A 12,290-nucleotide genomic window follows, 5' to 3' on the forward strand; every position below is an offset into this window, starting at 1 on the left:
ATCTTAACAGTGTTTATTACTACCCCATATTTACCTCGGTAATTATGAACATATATAAAAACAAAAAAGAATGATCTTTGTTCATGATAACTTTAGTTGACCCTACCATTTTCCGAAGAACTTGTCTTTGGTTTAGGTTTAGTTTTCAAAATATACTCTTTACAATTCAGAACAGATTTTTTAAATATTGAAAAACTCAATATTTGAAAAAAAAGAACCTGATTCAATTTTTCAGTCGTTATTATAATTGTTTTAGACACTGAAAACATTATCGAATACTTCATCACAAATTTTCAGTCAATGGCATAGTCATTGACATGCCAATTAATGTAGGTAAATGAATGAATTTTGAAACTCGATTTTTTCAGCAACCTATGTAATGATTCAACTCGGCAAGACCCTTTTGGATAAATTTACGACTAGTGCTAAAGAAATAGCTTTTTGCAATGAATAACTGATAAGAAACCATTCACCAAACATTGTTACTGCATCATGAATTCTGACTTCAAAAGTTAAAAAAAATATGGGCAACAAGTTACAATCTTTATTAAACAGTTTTGAGGATTATTCAACAACATATCAAAGTTTAAGATATAGACAAAATTTAAAACATTTATTCAATTCAGATTCACCAATTGTTTTTTTTTATTATAAACTAAGGAATTTGAGTTTTGAAATGAATATAGAAAAGAACTTACAAAAGGAATTAAAAATTATGATATCTAGCTTTATTTTAATAAAATCAAAAGTATCATTGGATCCGAATGACAAAAAAGGTCCTAAATAAAAAAAAAGTATCATAAATTAACAAAAATAAGACACATTAATATTTTTGATTTTCAAAGCTTAGTAAAATTAAATTTTGAAGTTAAAATTAACTGATACTTGAGTTAAACTACCTATACTATTATTTAAAAAATCTGAACTTGCAAGATTCATGGGTTTTGAGTTCGAGTAGAATTGAAAATTTTAAAAGAAGTTGAAAAAGGAACAATGTGATTTTTTGAAGTAGCCATAAAAAGTTTTGAAAAAACATTTTTAAATCTCTACTGCATATGACTCCATATTTGGGTTCGAATTTTTTTTTTAATATTTTTAGCAACAGTCAAACATTGCAAACTATATTTATAATTGAAATAAACTGAATTCGTCATTATTTTAACAATTAAAATTATTGAAAAAAGATCTATTTTTCGGCATTAAAAATATTTCAATAAAAAAAACTCTCAACGTTTTCATTTTTCATTCAGTAGAAGATGAGCTTTGTTATGCAAAAAATGCGGATTTGATTTCAGTGAAAAAGTAACAGTTAATTGTTCAACATATATTTTAATGTTGAGTCGATTTCTCGGGGTAAAATTATGAAAATTAGAACTGTTCCGGTTAATAATAGAGTTATAACGTATTTTGTAATGTTTGCTTGGAAACAACCACTGTATCAGCAAAACAAATCTTATAAATTTCTTCAAATACATGCTAAGCTAAAATGAACTTTAAGAATTTTTGTAAAAAACAAGTTGAAAAGTGGATAAATAAGGTAAAGACTCAACAATTTTCAGAAATTATGAGCTAAGTTATAAAATGCAGATTACATTAAAAACTTTAAAAATTTTGAAATTTTAAATTTCTAAATTTTTTCATCTCCCATAACTTTTTATGGTTGTTTTTGCTGCCAGAAACAGCAATACAAATTTTGGAAGCGATCCATCCAGTCCGGAATCAGCGCAAGGAGTTTTGATTTTGTATGGAAATTTGTATGGGAAACAAAATTTTTCATTCAAAAATCGCCAGAGTTGTACTGGAAGTTCCAAAAAATATAAATTTAAATGAAAAATATTTCTTGATTCTTGCAGTACAATTCATGTGAACAAAGCATAAACCTAACTTGTACCCTGGAAAAGATATTCGATGTTATATAAACGTTATATATTTTTTTTTAATTTTAGCGTTTTTACCTGTTTATTTAAAAGCTGGGTAATTGTAAGATGAGAATAAAAAATCTCAAAAAACCGTTATGCATAGCCAGAGAATTTATTAATGTATATAACCTTTGCAAAAACATTTCATGAAATTACCAAATTCTCTAGCAAGTGTGTTGCGTAACATTTATGAGCTAAAGATATCAAATATTTAAATTCTATTTACAGCTTTGTTGAAGACTTCAAATTTTTATTGACTTATACTTTTAAAAAAATATTTGATTAATTTAAAAAAAATTCAAAATATCCTTAAATACTCATATTTTACCAGACAGTGAAAAATAAACTTAAAGTACGCGTCAAAGTTTCAACTATTCGCGATCTTCGTAAAAGTTGATATTTGATTCGAAACTTACGATTTGAGTATCTTGGAAAAGTGCTAAAATGTGGCTAAAAAATCTTTAGTTAACCCTTAAATCTCTAAAACTAGAGCTAGCAGAAAAAAAAATCAAACTGTGTATTTGGATATGTCGCCCTTTTTGAATTCTCATCCCATTCTTCGAGGTTGTTTTGAACTCTAGGTTCAGGTAAAATTAGTTAATTTCAATTTAGGAGTAGTTGAAGAGAAATCAGTGAGCAGTTATAAAATTTCCTAGCTTATGGTATTCTTCATACACATTTTTGAACTGTTGAATTCCGGCTTGGAAATTGAATTTTGAATTTTGGGTTGAATCCCTGGTCTTAGAACCAAAACTGAATTTCGGTTTCCTTTTGTGAATTTTCCCGGTTTTGGGTCTGAAATCCAGGTTTTTTTCCCGGTTTTCCCGGTTCGATTTTCAATTCCCGGTTTTTTCCCGGTTTTCCCGGTTTTCCCGGTTCTGTGGCCACCCTGTAAACCATTTTTACGGTCCATTGATTGAGAAGTACGGTTTTTACATTATTTATTTACATTTTTTGCGGTTTTGATTTAAAAAAAAAATCAAAAAATATATCCTTGCAACGTATAGCTTCTAACTTCAGCTTTCTTGGACATTAAGTTTATTTTTTTTAGCATTCCGTAGCTGATCTACAGTGTTTTTTTCAAAGCATGTTTTTTCGGATTTTTTTCTTAGACTTTGAATAACGAAAAACTGAATTGTTGTAGCTGAGTATTGTCTGAAAAACATATTTTAAATTGCCTTGGTGGATCTTTTAAACTTATTTTTTAGTTAATCCCGTACACAAGTCCATATTTAAAAACTTCATTTATCATTAGAATATTAAGCTTCAAGATTCCCAGAAATTAGGCAATTTTGGGACTTGGGACACCATGATGATCAGGAAACTATTTCCTTTTTCCCGTACTAAAATGAGGCATTCTATTATGCTATGGTGCAACTCAATGCCACCGATTGTTAACCAAAACCACTATGAAAAAAGTTCATTGGCAGTTTGAAATTTTTTTTTTCATCATTTTCTAGAGAATATAAGAATAAAAATTAGATCGATTAAATGTTGTGTTCACTACATAGTTGGTGCATCTTCATCACGAAACTGCTACCAGACATAAAAACGAATCTACCCGTAGGTCTTCAATTCTAGTCCGCCAAACCAAACCACAGACAGACAGAGCCAACAGCAGCAGTGCTTCTTGCGATGTCGAATCGTGCACATCGTGCTACCGTGCTCTGTATGCAGCCGCCTGTGACTGCAGTCGTGCGTGCTTCCGCGTGAGTGATCTTTCGCTGCTCGGTATAGAACAAGTGTCGATTAAGTAGGTCGTGTTGGTGCGTGGTGCTGCTGATCAGCTGCGTTTTTTTCGAATCTAGCCGCAGAGCAGACACGACGGACGTCTTGGGTTAGTTTTGGGTTTATTTTTTTTTACTCGGCCGCTTCACAAACCATTTCGTAAGGTGTTTAAATTGTATGAATTTTAAACATCCGTTTGAACGAGTGTTTCCGCAGGGAAAATAAGTTATGCAATGTTAGATAGATAATAGATTATTTATCTTTTGAGAGTTTCTTCGTTTCCCTGTCGGCCTGTTAAGAAGCAGATGAAAATTTTCCATGTGATAACTTTCCGTTAGAAATACTACGATTGATTGAAAAATCGCATTCAATTTTTTTTGGCATAAAGTTAACTGTAATCACAACGAAAATTTTAGTTCAACCTCATTTTTTTCGATAATATCCAATTCTCGAGATTCAATAACACATTTGCCACAGCAGATAGTGTTTGTAATGGGATAGAAGATCATAAAACTGCCTGCTAATTAATGGCTTCGTAATTCATTTGGTGGCCTACGATTAGCACTAAATTAGTCTTTGTTTTTTCGTGCGCTCGAAAGCGCGCTCGCTATCGATTAAACAAACTGTGTAATGTTTGGTGATGTAGCTAAATAAATCCAGCAGTAGAAATATTTGCGGTTGCCACTAAACATTCCGGCTGTGATGATAGTAAGCAAAGAAGACTCGCAGCAAAATTCCTTTCTTTACTGGTGGTTTGGCTGATTGGCAAAGTTCTAACTCCTGTTACAAAAGGCAATATAACAAGCCCATTCCCTACAACCTTCAGTCCGTCAGTCCCTAAAAAAAGGGAAATGTAAATTATGTTCATCGTTCGATTTGGGCCCATTTGCGAAATTTCAGTTTTGTTGTGATCAAAGGTTATACATCGCAATTTGCTTTGCTTCTGTTGCTTTGTACTATGACCTATATATCCTACACTTGGCGTTTCTTCGCTTATCGAGGAACCTATAAGGCTAGTTCAGCTTATTTATAGTTCGAGTAAACGCGAAGGATGGGAAATGCCTAATTTTTTGTTGCTTCTGTTGTGCTTAGGCAAAGAAAAGCGATAGTTGAAGGATTGTCGTGTAGAATCGAGCGTGATGCGTGCACATTTCGATTTGTTGGATTAACTGTTTCGCAAACAACAAATATTTTTGTAGCTTCCGATGTGCCTAGATAGTTTGAAAAACATTTTAAGGAAAAACACTTCTTGGCATATTCAAAAAAAAACTTTTCACATAATGTAAAATTTACAAATGGTTTGTTCAGGCATGTATGTTGACAAATTGTCCATATCTTTTACAACGGTCCAATGTGAAGCATATGTTCTCCTGACTCTCCATAACATCTGTTTTGAATGTCGATGACCAAGACGCGTGCATAGGTAGTGTCGTATTTAAGTTTACGCCCTCACCATCCCATTCATATGGCAGCTTGAAATAAACGACTTAGAACAAGCATAACTAACCCGGTATTTTTGTCATTCTGTGCTGCTTTCAGGTTTCCGCTAGTTCGGCACAATTTACGGGACCCAAGGCTGGCACCAGTGGCAGCAAATCTTCCGCATCAAGCTCGGGGCGCTCCAGGCACCAGTCATCGGTGCGATTTGCCCTCGAGGACGAAGTTATTGGTAGCCTTAGTGCCAGTAGTGCAAGTGTTGCCAGTAGCAGTGCCAGCCACAATGAAGACAGCCTAGAGATTATGGAAGAAATCGAGGCGATCGATGGTAGTAGTAAGCAGGACGAGGACAGCAGTGCCAGAGACAGTAGCAGTGTCTCAGAAGCGTTACCCCCCTTGGATATCGGGGCGATTAAACCTACTACTAGCAGTCAACCGACAGGCGCTGACCGGAAAAGGCAACTGTTTGACATTGGTGATGAAACGGATTTTGTTCCAAGTGGCTCGGGAGGAAGAGGAGAGTTCGATATCGATGAACTCCAGCTTTCAGCAGATGCTATCGCTCAACATTTTCAACCGTTAAGTGATGGAGATGAATCTCAGGGGGGAAGTTTTAAAGTGACCAACAAGAAAAAGTTGCTACATCAAAATAATGATGTAGATTCGTTGGATCAAATACTAAATGAAATTGAATCTTCGGAGGTGGAGGATTTAGGGAAAGCCTCAAACAGTGAAAATGAAGAAATTTTGACGAAGTCTAATCCCAATTTGAATCAAATCGTTCACAAACCAAAAGAGCTATCACCGTTGAACGAAGATGATGTGTTGATCAATAATAGTAAAGTGAGCCTTAATTCTCTGAAAAAAATTCAAAAGCAGTCAGCAGTGCATGATAACAGTGGTGATAACAGTCTCAACACGACTAATGATATTTCAGAGCTTGCTCGTGACACGGAAAGTGATAGAGTGATGAGTGATAATTACGATCGTAGCTCACAAAGTGAAGAACAGTTCAGGTCAAAAATGAGTGATTTAGACGCAGCAAATTCAGCTTTAAAACCTGCACAAACAAGAAGCAAAAGCGTTGAGATACCAGACGCTCCTGGGGGTTCGGGAGGCAAAGCACCATTTACGAGTCTCGGTTTTATCAAATCGGTTGATGAAGAAAACTCGAAAGCCAAAGATCTAAGTTCCGAAAATGATAACTCAATTGATGAGATTCTCGTATCGAATCATTCGATTGAAACATCAGCAGCGGGTCCCAAAATGGCTAGTTTACCAGAAGAACTATTCGCCAATGAAGGGGAACAACATTCTACTGATAGTAATATCTCTGATAGCTTAAGGGAAAAAATCCTCTCATCTAGCAAATCCTTTGAAGAAGTGAAAACTCAACACGATTTAGAAGTGCCTAGTGATAAAACCGAAGATGATAAACCAGTGACAGTGAAACAAATGGAAAAAGTAACAGATTTCAAGGAAGCGTTAGAAGATATATCAGAAGAATCGGAAAATAATTTGAATAACCCCAATCTAATAGAAAATAAATTAAGTGGTGAAGATGAGCCCGGTCCTTCAAGTGCTGTTATCGAAAAAGGAAAAGAAATCCGTAAAATTTTGGAGGAAAAAGTTCTTCACAAACAACTTAGTATCGGGAGCACTATATACGAGGACAACAAAGAAAACATACCGGATTCTTTGTCGTTCAACAAATCCTACGATTTCGATAGTGTTGTCAGCTTGAACATGTTTCAAGCTATGACCAATGAAATCAAAGAACTGCGGGAGCTTATCACTACCAAGGACATTATGCTGGAAGGATTTTCTCGAAGAGAATCGCTCAAGGATTCAACGAGTATCGCTACCAACTCCACTGAATATCGTCCACTGAACGAAGATGTTGTTTCCAGTAAAGAACTGCACAACAATATCAACGAACAAAACCAATGGATAATTGTTTTGGCTGAGAAGTTGCAGGAGTCAAACCAAGCTCGCGACCGTTTGGAAGCTGAAGGACTACGCCTGGCAACTGAAGTAAACCAATTGCGTAAACAGGTGGCGGATAATGTCGAGGCAATAAAACAAAAAGTTCAGTGGATGCCACGGGATCAGGAAAGTACTGGCCAGAGAATATCTGAAATATCCATCGATCTGGTGAGCGAAACTGATGATGCCTTATCCGATTTTCCTGATCTGTATGAAGAGCGTTCCAACAGAAATTCTCGGGAACGACAGCTAGACATCGATTTGGATATCGATTACAGCGATCAAAATCCGCTCCACCCAACTACCACCTTGACCAAACAGTTGGAACAGTTCAGGAAATATCTGATCCCAGAGGAACTGAGGCTGTTCAACATGGTCCAGCGAAAATTCGACGAATATATAAAACAGGAACTTGATAAACAAAAAGAGACGCATGATGATGAAATCAAAATTTTTCAAGAACGCCTAGAATCGGAGAAAAGTGACCACGAAACCGAAGTGAGTCGCCTAAGGCAAATGTTGTCCAATGTAAAAAGCGGATCAACGGAAGTTATGGATCTTCGAAAGGAACTCGAAGCACGCCATCAGCAGGAAATGACTGATCTTCGCACCTATTACGAAAAAACATGCGCCGAGCTGCAAAAACAATACTCGGAAGAGGTATTTTCCCAGCACAGTAGAAGAATGTCTGACGACACCGCGTCGGATATATCGGATCAGGAAGATTTTCCGGAAGAGAACGGCGGCTATCAATCAAAGCATGGCAGTCCCAAGCGAAAGCTAAAAGATGATATCTATCTTAGCCCGACTCATCGGAAGATCACTCCCACCACGATCGATACCACCGAAGGTAGTGCGGATGAGGTGATGGAAGTGGTTGTGGTGGAATCAGAAAAGGTTGGTTATATTTCTTTTTCTCCTTTCATGTTTCGATAAATCTTAGTTTGCAGTTGATTCCAAGTGAAAGTGCACGACTCAATAAACCTCGATACAAATTGAAGCGTTTTCAATTTATAAATAACACCTTAACTACATATTTTGAATTACATTGCATATTGCATTTTTAGTTAGGTATTGATTTTTAATTTTGAATGCAGAGTAGATAATCAAGTTTTTCATTAAATTATTTCATTGTAAGCAAAATAAGATAATTGTGTTTTTTTGGTATTGATTGATATTATGATAAACATCAATTGACTAACATTTTAAACCAATTATCATGAAGTTATTTGGCATAAAGCCGTTTGTCATACAAGTTGTAAAGCATAATGGTCATTTGGCATAATGGACGTTTGGTATAATGGTCATTTGTCATAAAGTAAAAGGTGATGTATACATTGTCCCTAGGTTATTGTAAACCTAGAAACACGAGGCTTTTCTAGGGCTTTGAATAAACCTAGAAAGACGGGGCCGTCCTAAAATGATGGATCAAAACTTCGAGGAAACCTCCTCGCGTTTCGCGTTCGAACTAAAATGATATATGTGTCGTGATTTTACGAATCTCAATTCAGAGATTTACTTAGATACGTCTTTCGCTCACAAGAATTTTGTTTGTTTGGCTAGTGTTGCAATAGAGTTTTTTAAAATTTTATTTTTCTTCAGTGTTGCCGAATACAACTAATATTTTATTGTATTTAAATTTAATTTATTTTCTGCATATCCTTCATCTCATCCTCACATTCCTTCTCATCTCTATTCTCAATTAAAACTTTTTATGCGTCGCCTTTTTTCCTCTAGAACAAAATGTTTTTCACCAAATATCCTTAATTTTTATTCCATATTCCATATATTCGTTCTCAATTTTACAAATTTTATCAAATTTCTGCTTATCCTTCATCTCATCTCCAATTCTTTCTCAACGCTTTACGCAATAGAATCTTTAATTTATAGACTTTTGTTTTTTTTTTTTTCAAATATACAAAATTTTATATCCCAAATATCCCTCATCTCAATTCTACATTCCATTCTCTGCAAAAGCTTTTCAAATCTTAAAATTTCATTTACTTTCTGCATATTCTTCATCCCATCCGAAAATATTCTTCACAAATGCCTTCTCAATTTGTGCTTTTCCTGTCACTCTGCTTCTGTTTACCGGAGCCGGAACAATCCGCAAAAAAAAAACATTCTTAGCAACAGCTTTCTAAAACTGTGCTTTTCTTGTCACTCTGTCTCTATTTACCAGAGCTGGAATATTTCGATAGTATTCTTAGAAACAGCCTACCCAACTAGAAGGCTAATTCAATACAAATAATCAGCAGCAGTAGCCTTCAAAATCCAAATTCAAAAATTCAGAAGCAGCAACCTTAGAAATCTGCGCTTCTTAAGCTAATCCTGTCTTTTTCCATTAGAGAGCCAAATCAAAACAAACACCGGAAGGCCAAATCGAAGCCGACAATCAACAACAGCTGCCTGAAAATCTGCGCTTCTAAAGCCAATTCCATCTTTTCCACCGAAAGGCCAAATCAAAGCAAACAATCAGCAAAAGCTGCCTGAAAATCTGCGCTTTCAAATCCGTTCCGTCTTTTCCACAGGATGGTCAAATCATAACAAACATACAGCCGCAACAGTACTGAAAATCTGCGCTTCCATAGCCATTCCGTCTTTATCTACCGAAAGTCCCAATCATAACACCCAATCAAAAATCTGTGCTTATTAAGCCAATTCCGTTTTTTCCACCGGAAGTCAGCAGAAGCTGCCTAAAAATCTGCACTTCAAAATCCATTCCGTCTTTGTCCACCGGAAGGCCAAATCATAACAAACATAACAGAACAATTCCGTCTTATTCCACCGGAAGCCCAAATCAAAGTAATTAGCAGCAGCAGCCTTAAAAATCTGCGCTTCTATAGTCAATTCCGTCTTATTCCACCGGAAGACCAAATCAAAACAATCAGCAGAAGCAACCTTGAAAATATGCGCTTCTATAGTCAATTTCGTCTTATTCCATCGGAAAGCCAAATCAAAACAATCAGCAGAAGCAACTTTGAAAATCTGCGCTTCTATAGTCAATTTCGTCTTATTTCATCGGAGAGCCAAATCAAAACAATCAGCAGCAGCAACCTTAAATATGTGCGCTATTCGTGCTTATTCTACCAACCACGCCATTTTGTCTTGATTTTACGAATCTCAATTCAGAGATTCATTTAGACACGTTGTTTGTTTGTCTACACCCAAAATAATAAAGAAATTATTTATACGGGATTTTTCACGTAAACTAAGATTTTGCTGCATAATATCGATTCTACGTGTGTCTTGTAGTAAACACAGTGTATAACGGAAGCCCTGGTAGTAACTACTTTACTTCCACATAATTGACTCATGAATTTCACGTAAAGTCTAAGTGGATGGCTTACAGTACTTTTTCTCGAGCGTGTGTTATTAAATTCTAATAAAAATAGAAGCTGCCATCAGTCAGTAGCTTTTATTTACAATTTTGAAAAATCGTGTTGAACGTTTTGTGTTTGTTTTTTTGGAAATCTCGTGGATTTCCGGATACCTGGAACCGTGGCCGTGATTTCTGGCGCTCAAAGTTTCGTCATATTCGGTAGACTACCCTTTGCATTTTGGCAAGTTCGATTAAAGATATCTTTTGAAATATGTTTCGGTATCTTATTTCTCAATATTTTTTTAGGCAAGTCAACGTGATCGAAACTGAAACAAACCTAAAAGAAATGAATGCCAGTTTCGTGTACTCCATCCATAAATTTCATAATAATTGTGATAGTGATTGTGTCTGAATGTTAAATAATTTTGAAAATAAATTTATATTTATAAATATAGTTTCATTGTTATTTATTACAAAAAAAGAAAGAGCAACTAGAAAATCGACCCAAATTTAATTTCGAAACCAAATTTATTTCATGCCTTTTTCATAATCGCACCGTGTCGAACATACTTAAAATTCACGTAAATTGTAGCTGAAGTTCATAGCGTGCGAATTCCTATTGAGATGCGTTCACATGGTTTAATGGTACTAGCTACGTGAAAATCAATTGGATTAAAATTATGTACTTTTTCACGTAGCCACGACGTGCGGATTATTTTGCGTGTAGTGTTGCCAAAATAGCAAACGTTGCCATAGATTTTTTTTTTAATTTTATTTATCTTCAGTGTTGCTGAATACAACTTATATTTTATTTTATTTTTAATTACATTTGGTTTATTTTCTGCATATCCTTCATCTCATCCCTACAGTACGCTTACGCTTCGCGTTGCGGACTAGGCTAGAGGATTGTCTCTAGCTTTGTATAATCCTAGAAACACGGGGCCTTCCTAGGGTTATGCATAAACTTACAAACTCGTTAAATAGAAAAAAAATGTATTTAAATTTTTTAAAATATTTTATGTTATCTTACGAAATTTCTCATCCCAAACGACTATTATGCCAAATGACCATCATGCCAAACGGCCATTCTGACAAATGGTCATTATACCAAACGACTTTTATGCCAAACGGCATCATACCAAATGATTTTATGCCAAACGACGTAAGACCATTAGACTAGTTCACTTTTCGGCTTTTTTTCGCAGATCAAAGCCGTACACATGGATTGTTCCTTATTGAACTAACCTCTGTTCTACGCAATGAGTTTTTGTGAAAAATGTCCATTTTCCTTGAAAATTTTCTTATGAGAGCTCTAGCAAGCCACTGTTAATATAAAACGATAATGTTATTATGCATGGTGGTTGGTATTATTAGCATTTTTATAGATCTGTTTTAGATAATTGCTCAAAAAAATCATAAACTACCAAGTTGTACAGAAATTTTACTTAAAGGTTGAAAGTTTCAAATCTGCAGTAAATCAGAAAAAATATTTTTCACAAAAGCTTGTCTTGGAAAGCTAGCCCTTTTTATTATCTTTCTTTTGATGTAAATATACAAATTGGAAGTATAGCGGTCAAGTTATTTACAGATGATTGCAACAAATTTGAATCGATAAAATATTTTTCATACAAGTTTTTTCCACACCAACTTGTGCAAGAGCAAAAATATTTTTTTCAATCAAGTACCCCAGGACTGGGCCAGGAGTTGAAAAAAGCGCACGCTTTGATCAAGTGTTATGCAAGTCCTCCTGATGCCACGCTTTTCATGTTGCATGATTCTAAAACTTGAATAGAAACACAATTATAATTTAATAACTGATGCATAGATATTTGAATAACTTTGCTCCTATTCTTGTGATAATTACATTTTAAACATCAAATGAATGATTATAAACAGGG

General features: G+C 35.0%; 1 protein-coding gene across 6 annotated transcripts in view; it reads left to right on the forward strand.

The window, feature by feature from the left end:
* The window catches only part of LOC129749551 (A-kinase anchor protein 9), a 147,346-nt gene that overhangs the window by 24,260 nt on the left and 110,796 nt on the right, over positions 1-12,290 (forward strand). For 5 of the 6 annotated variants that reach the window (XM_055744552.1, XM_055744553.1, XM_055744554.1 and 2 more), the window contains exon 2: positions 5,187-7,967. In XM_055744552.1, coding sequence (XP_055600527.1) covers positions 5,187-7,967 — 2,781 coding nt within the window. Of the gene's footprint in view, positions 1-3,565; positions 3,757-5,186; positions 7,968-12,290 lie in introns of those variants that run through there. The other variant, XM_055744558.1, reaches the window with a different exon arrangement.

The sequence above is a fragment of the Uranotaenia lowii genome, chromosome 2, assembly GCF_029784155.1.
Source record: "Uranotaenia lowii strain MFRU-FL chromosome 2, ASM2978415v1, whole genome shotgun sequence".
Taxonomy (NCBI): Eukaryota; Metazoa; Arthropoda; class Insecta; order Diptera; family Culicidae; genus Uranotaenia; species Uranotaenia lowii.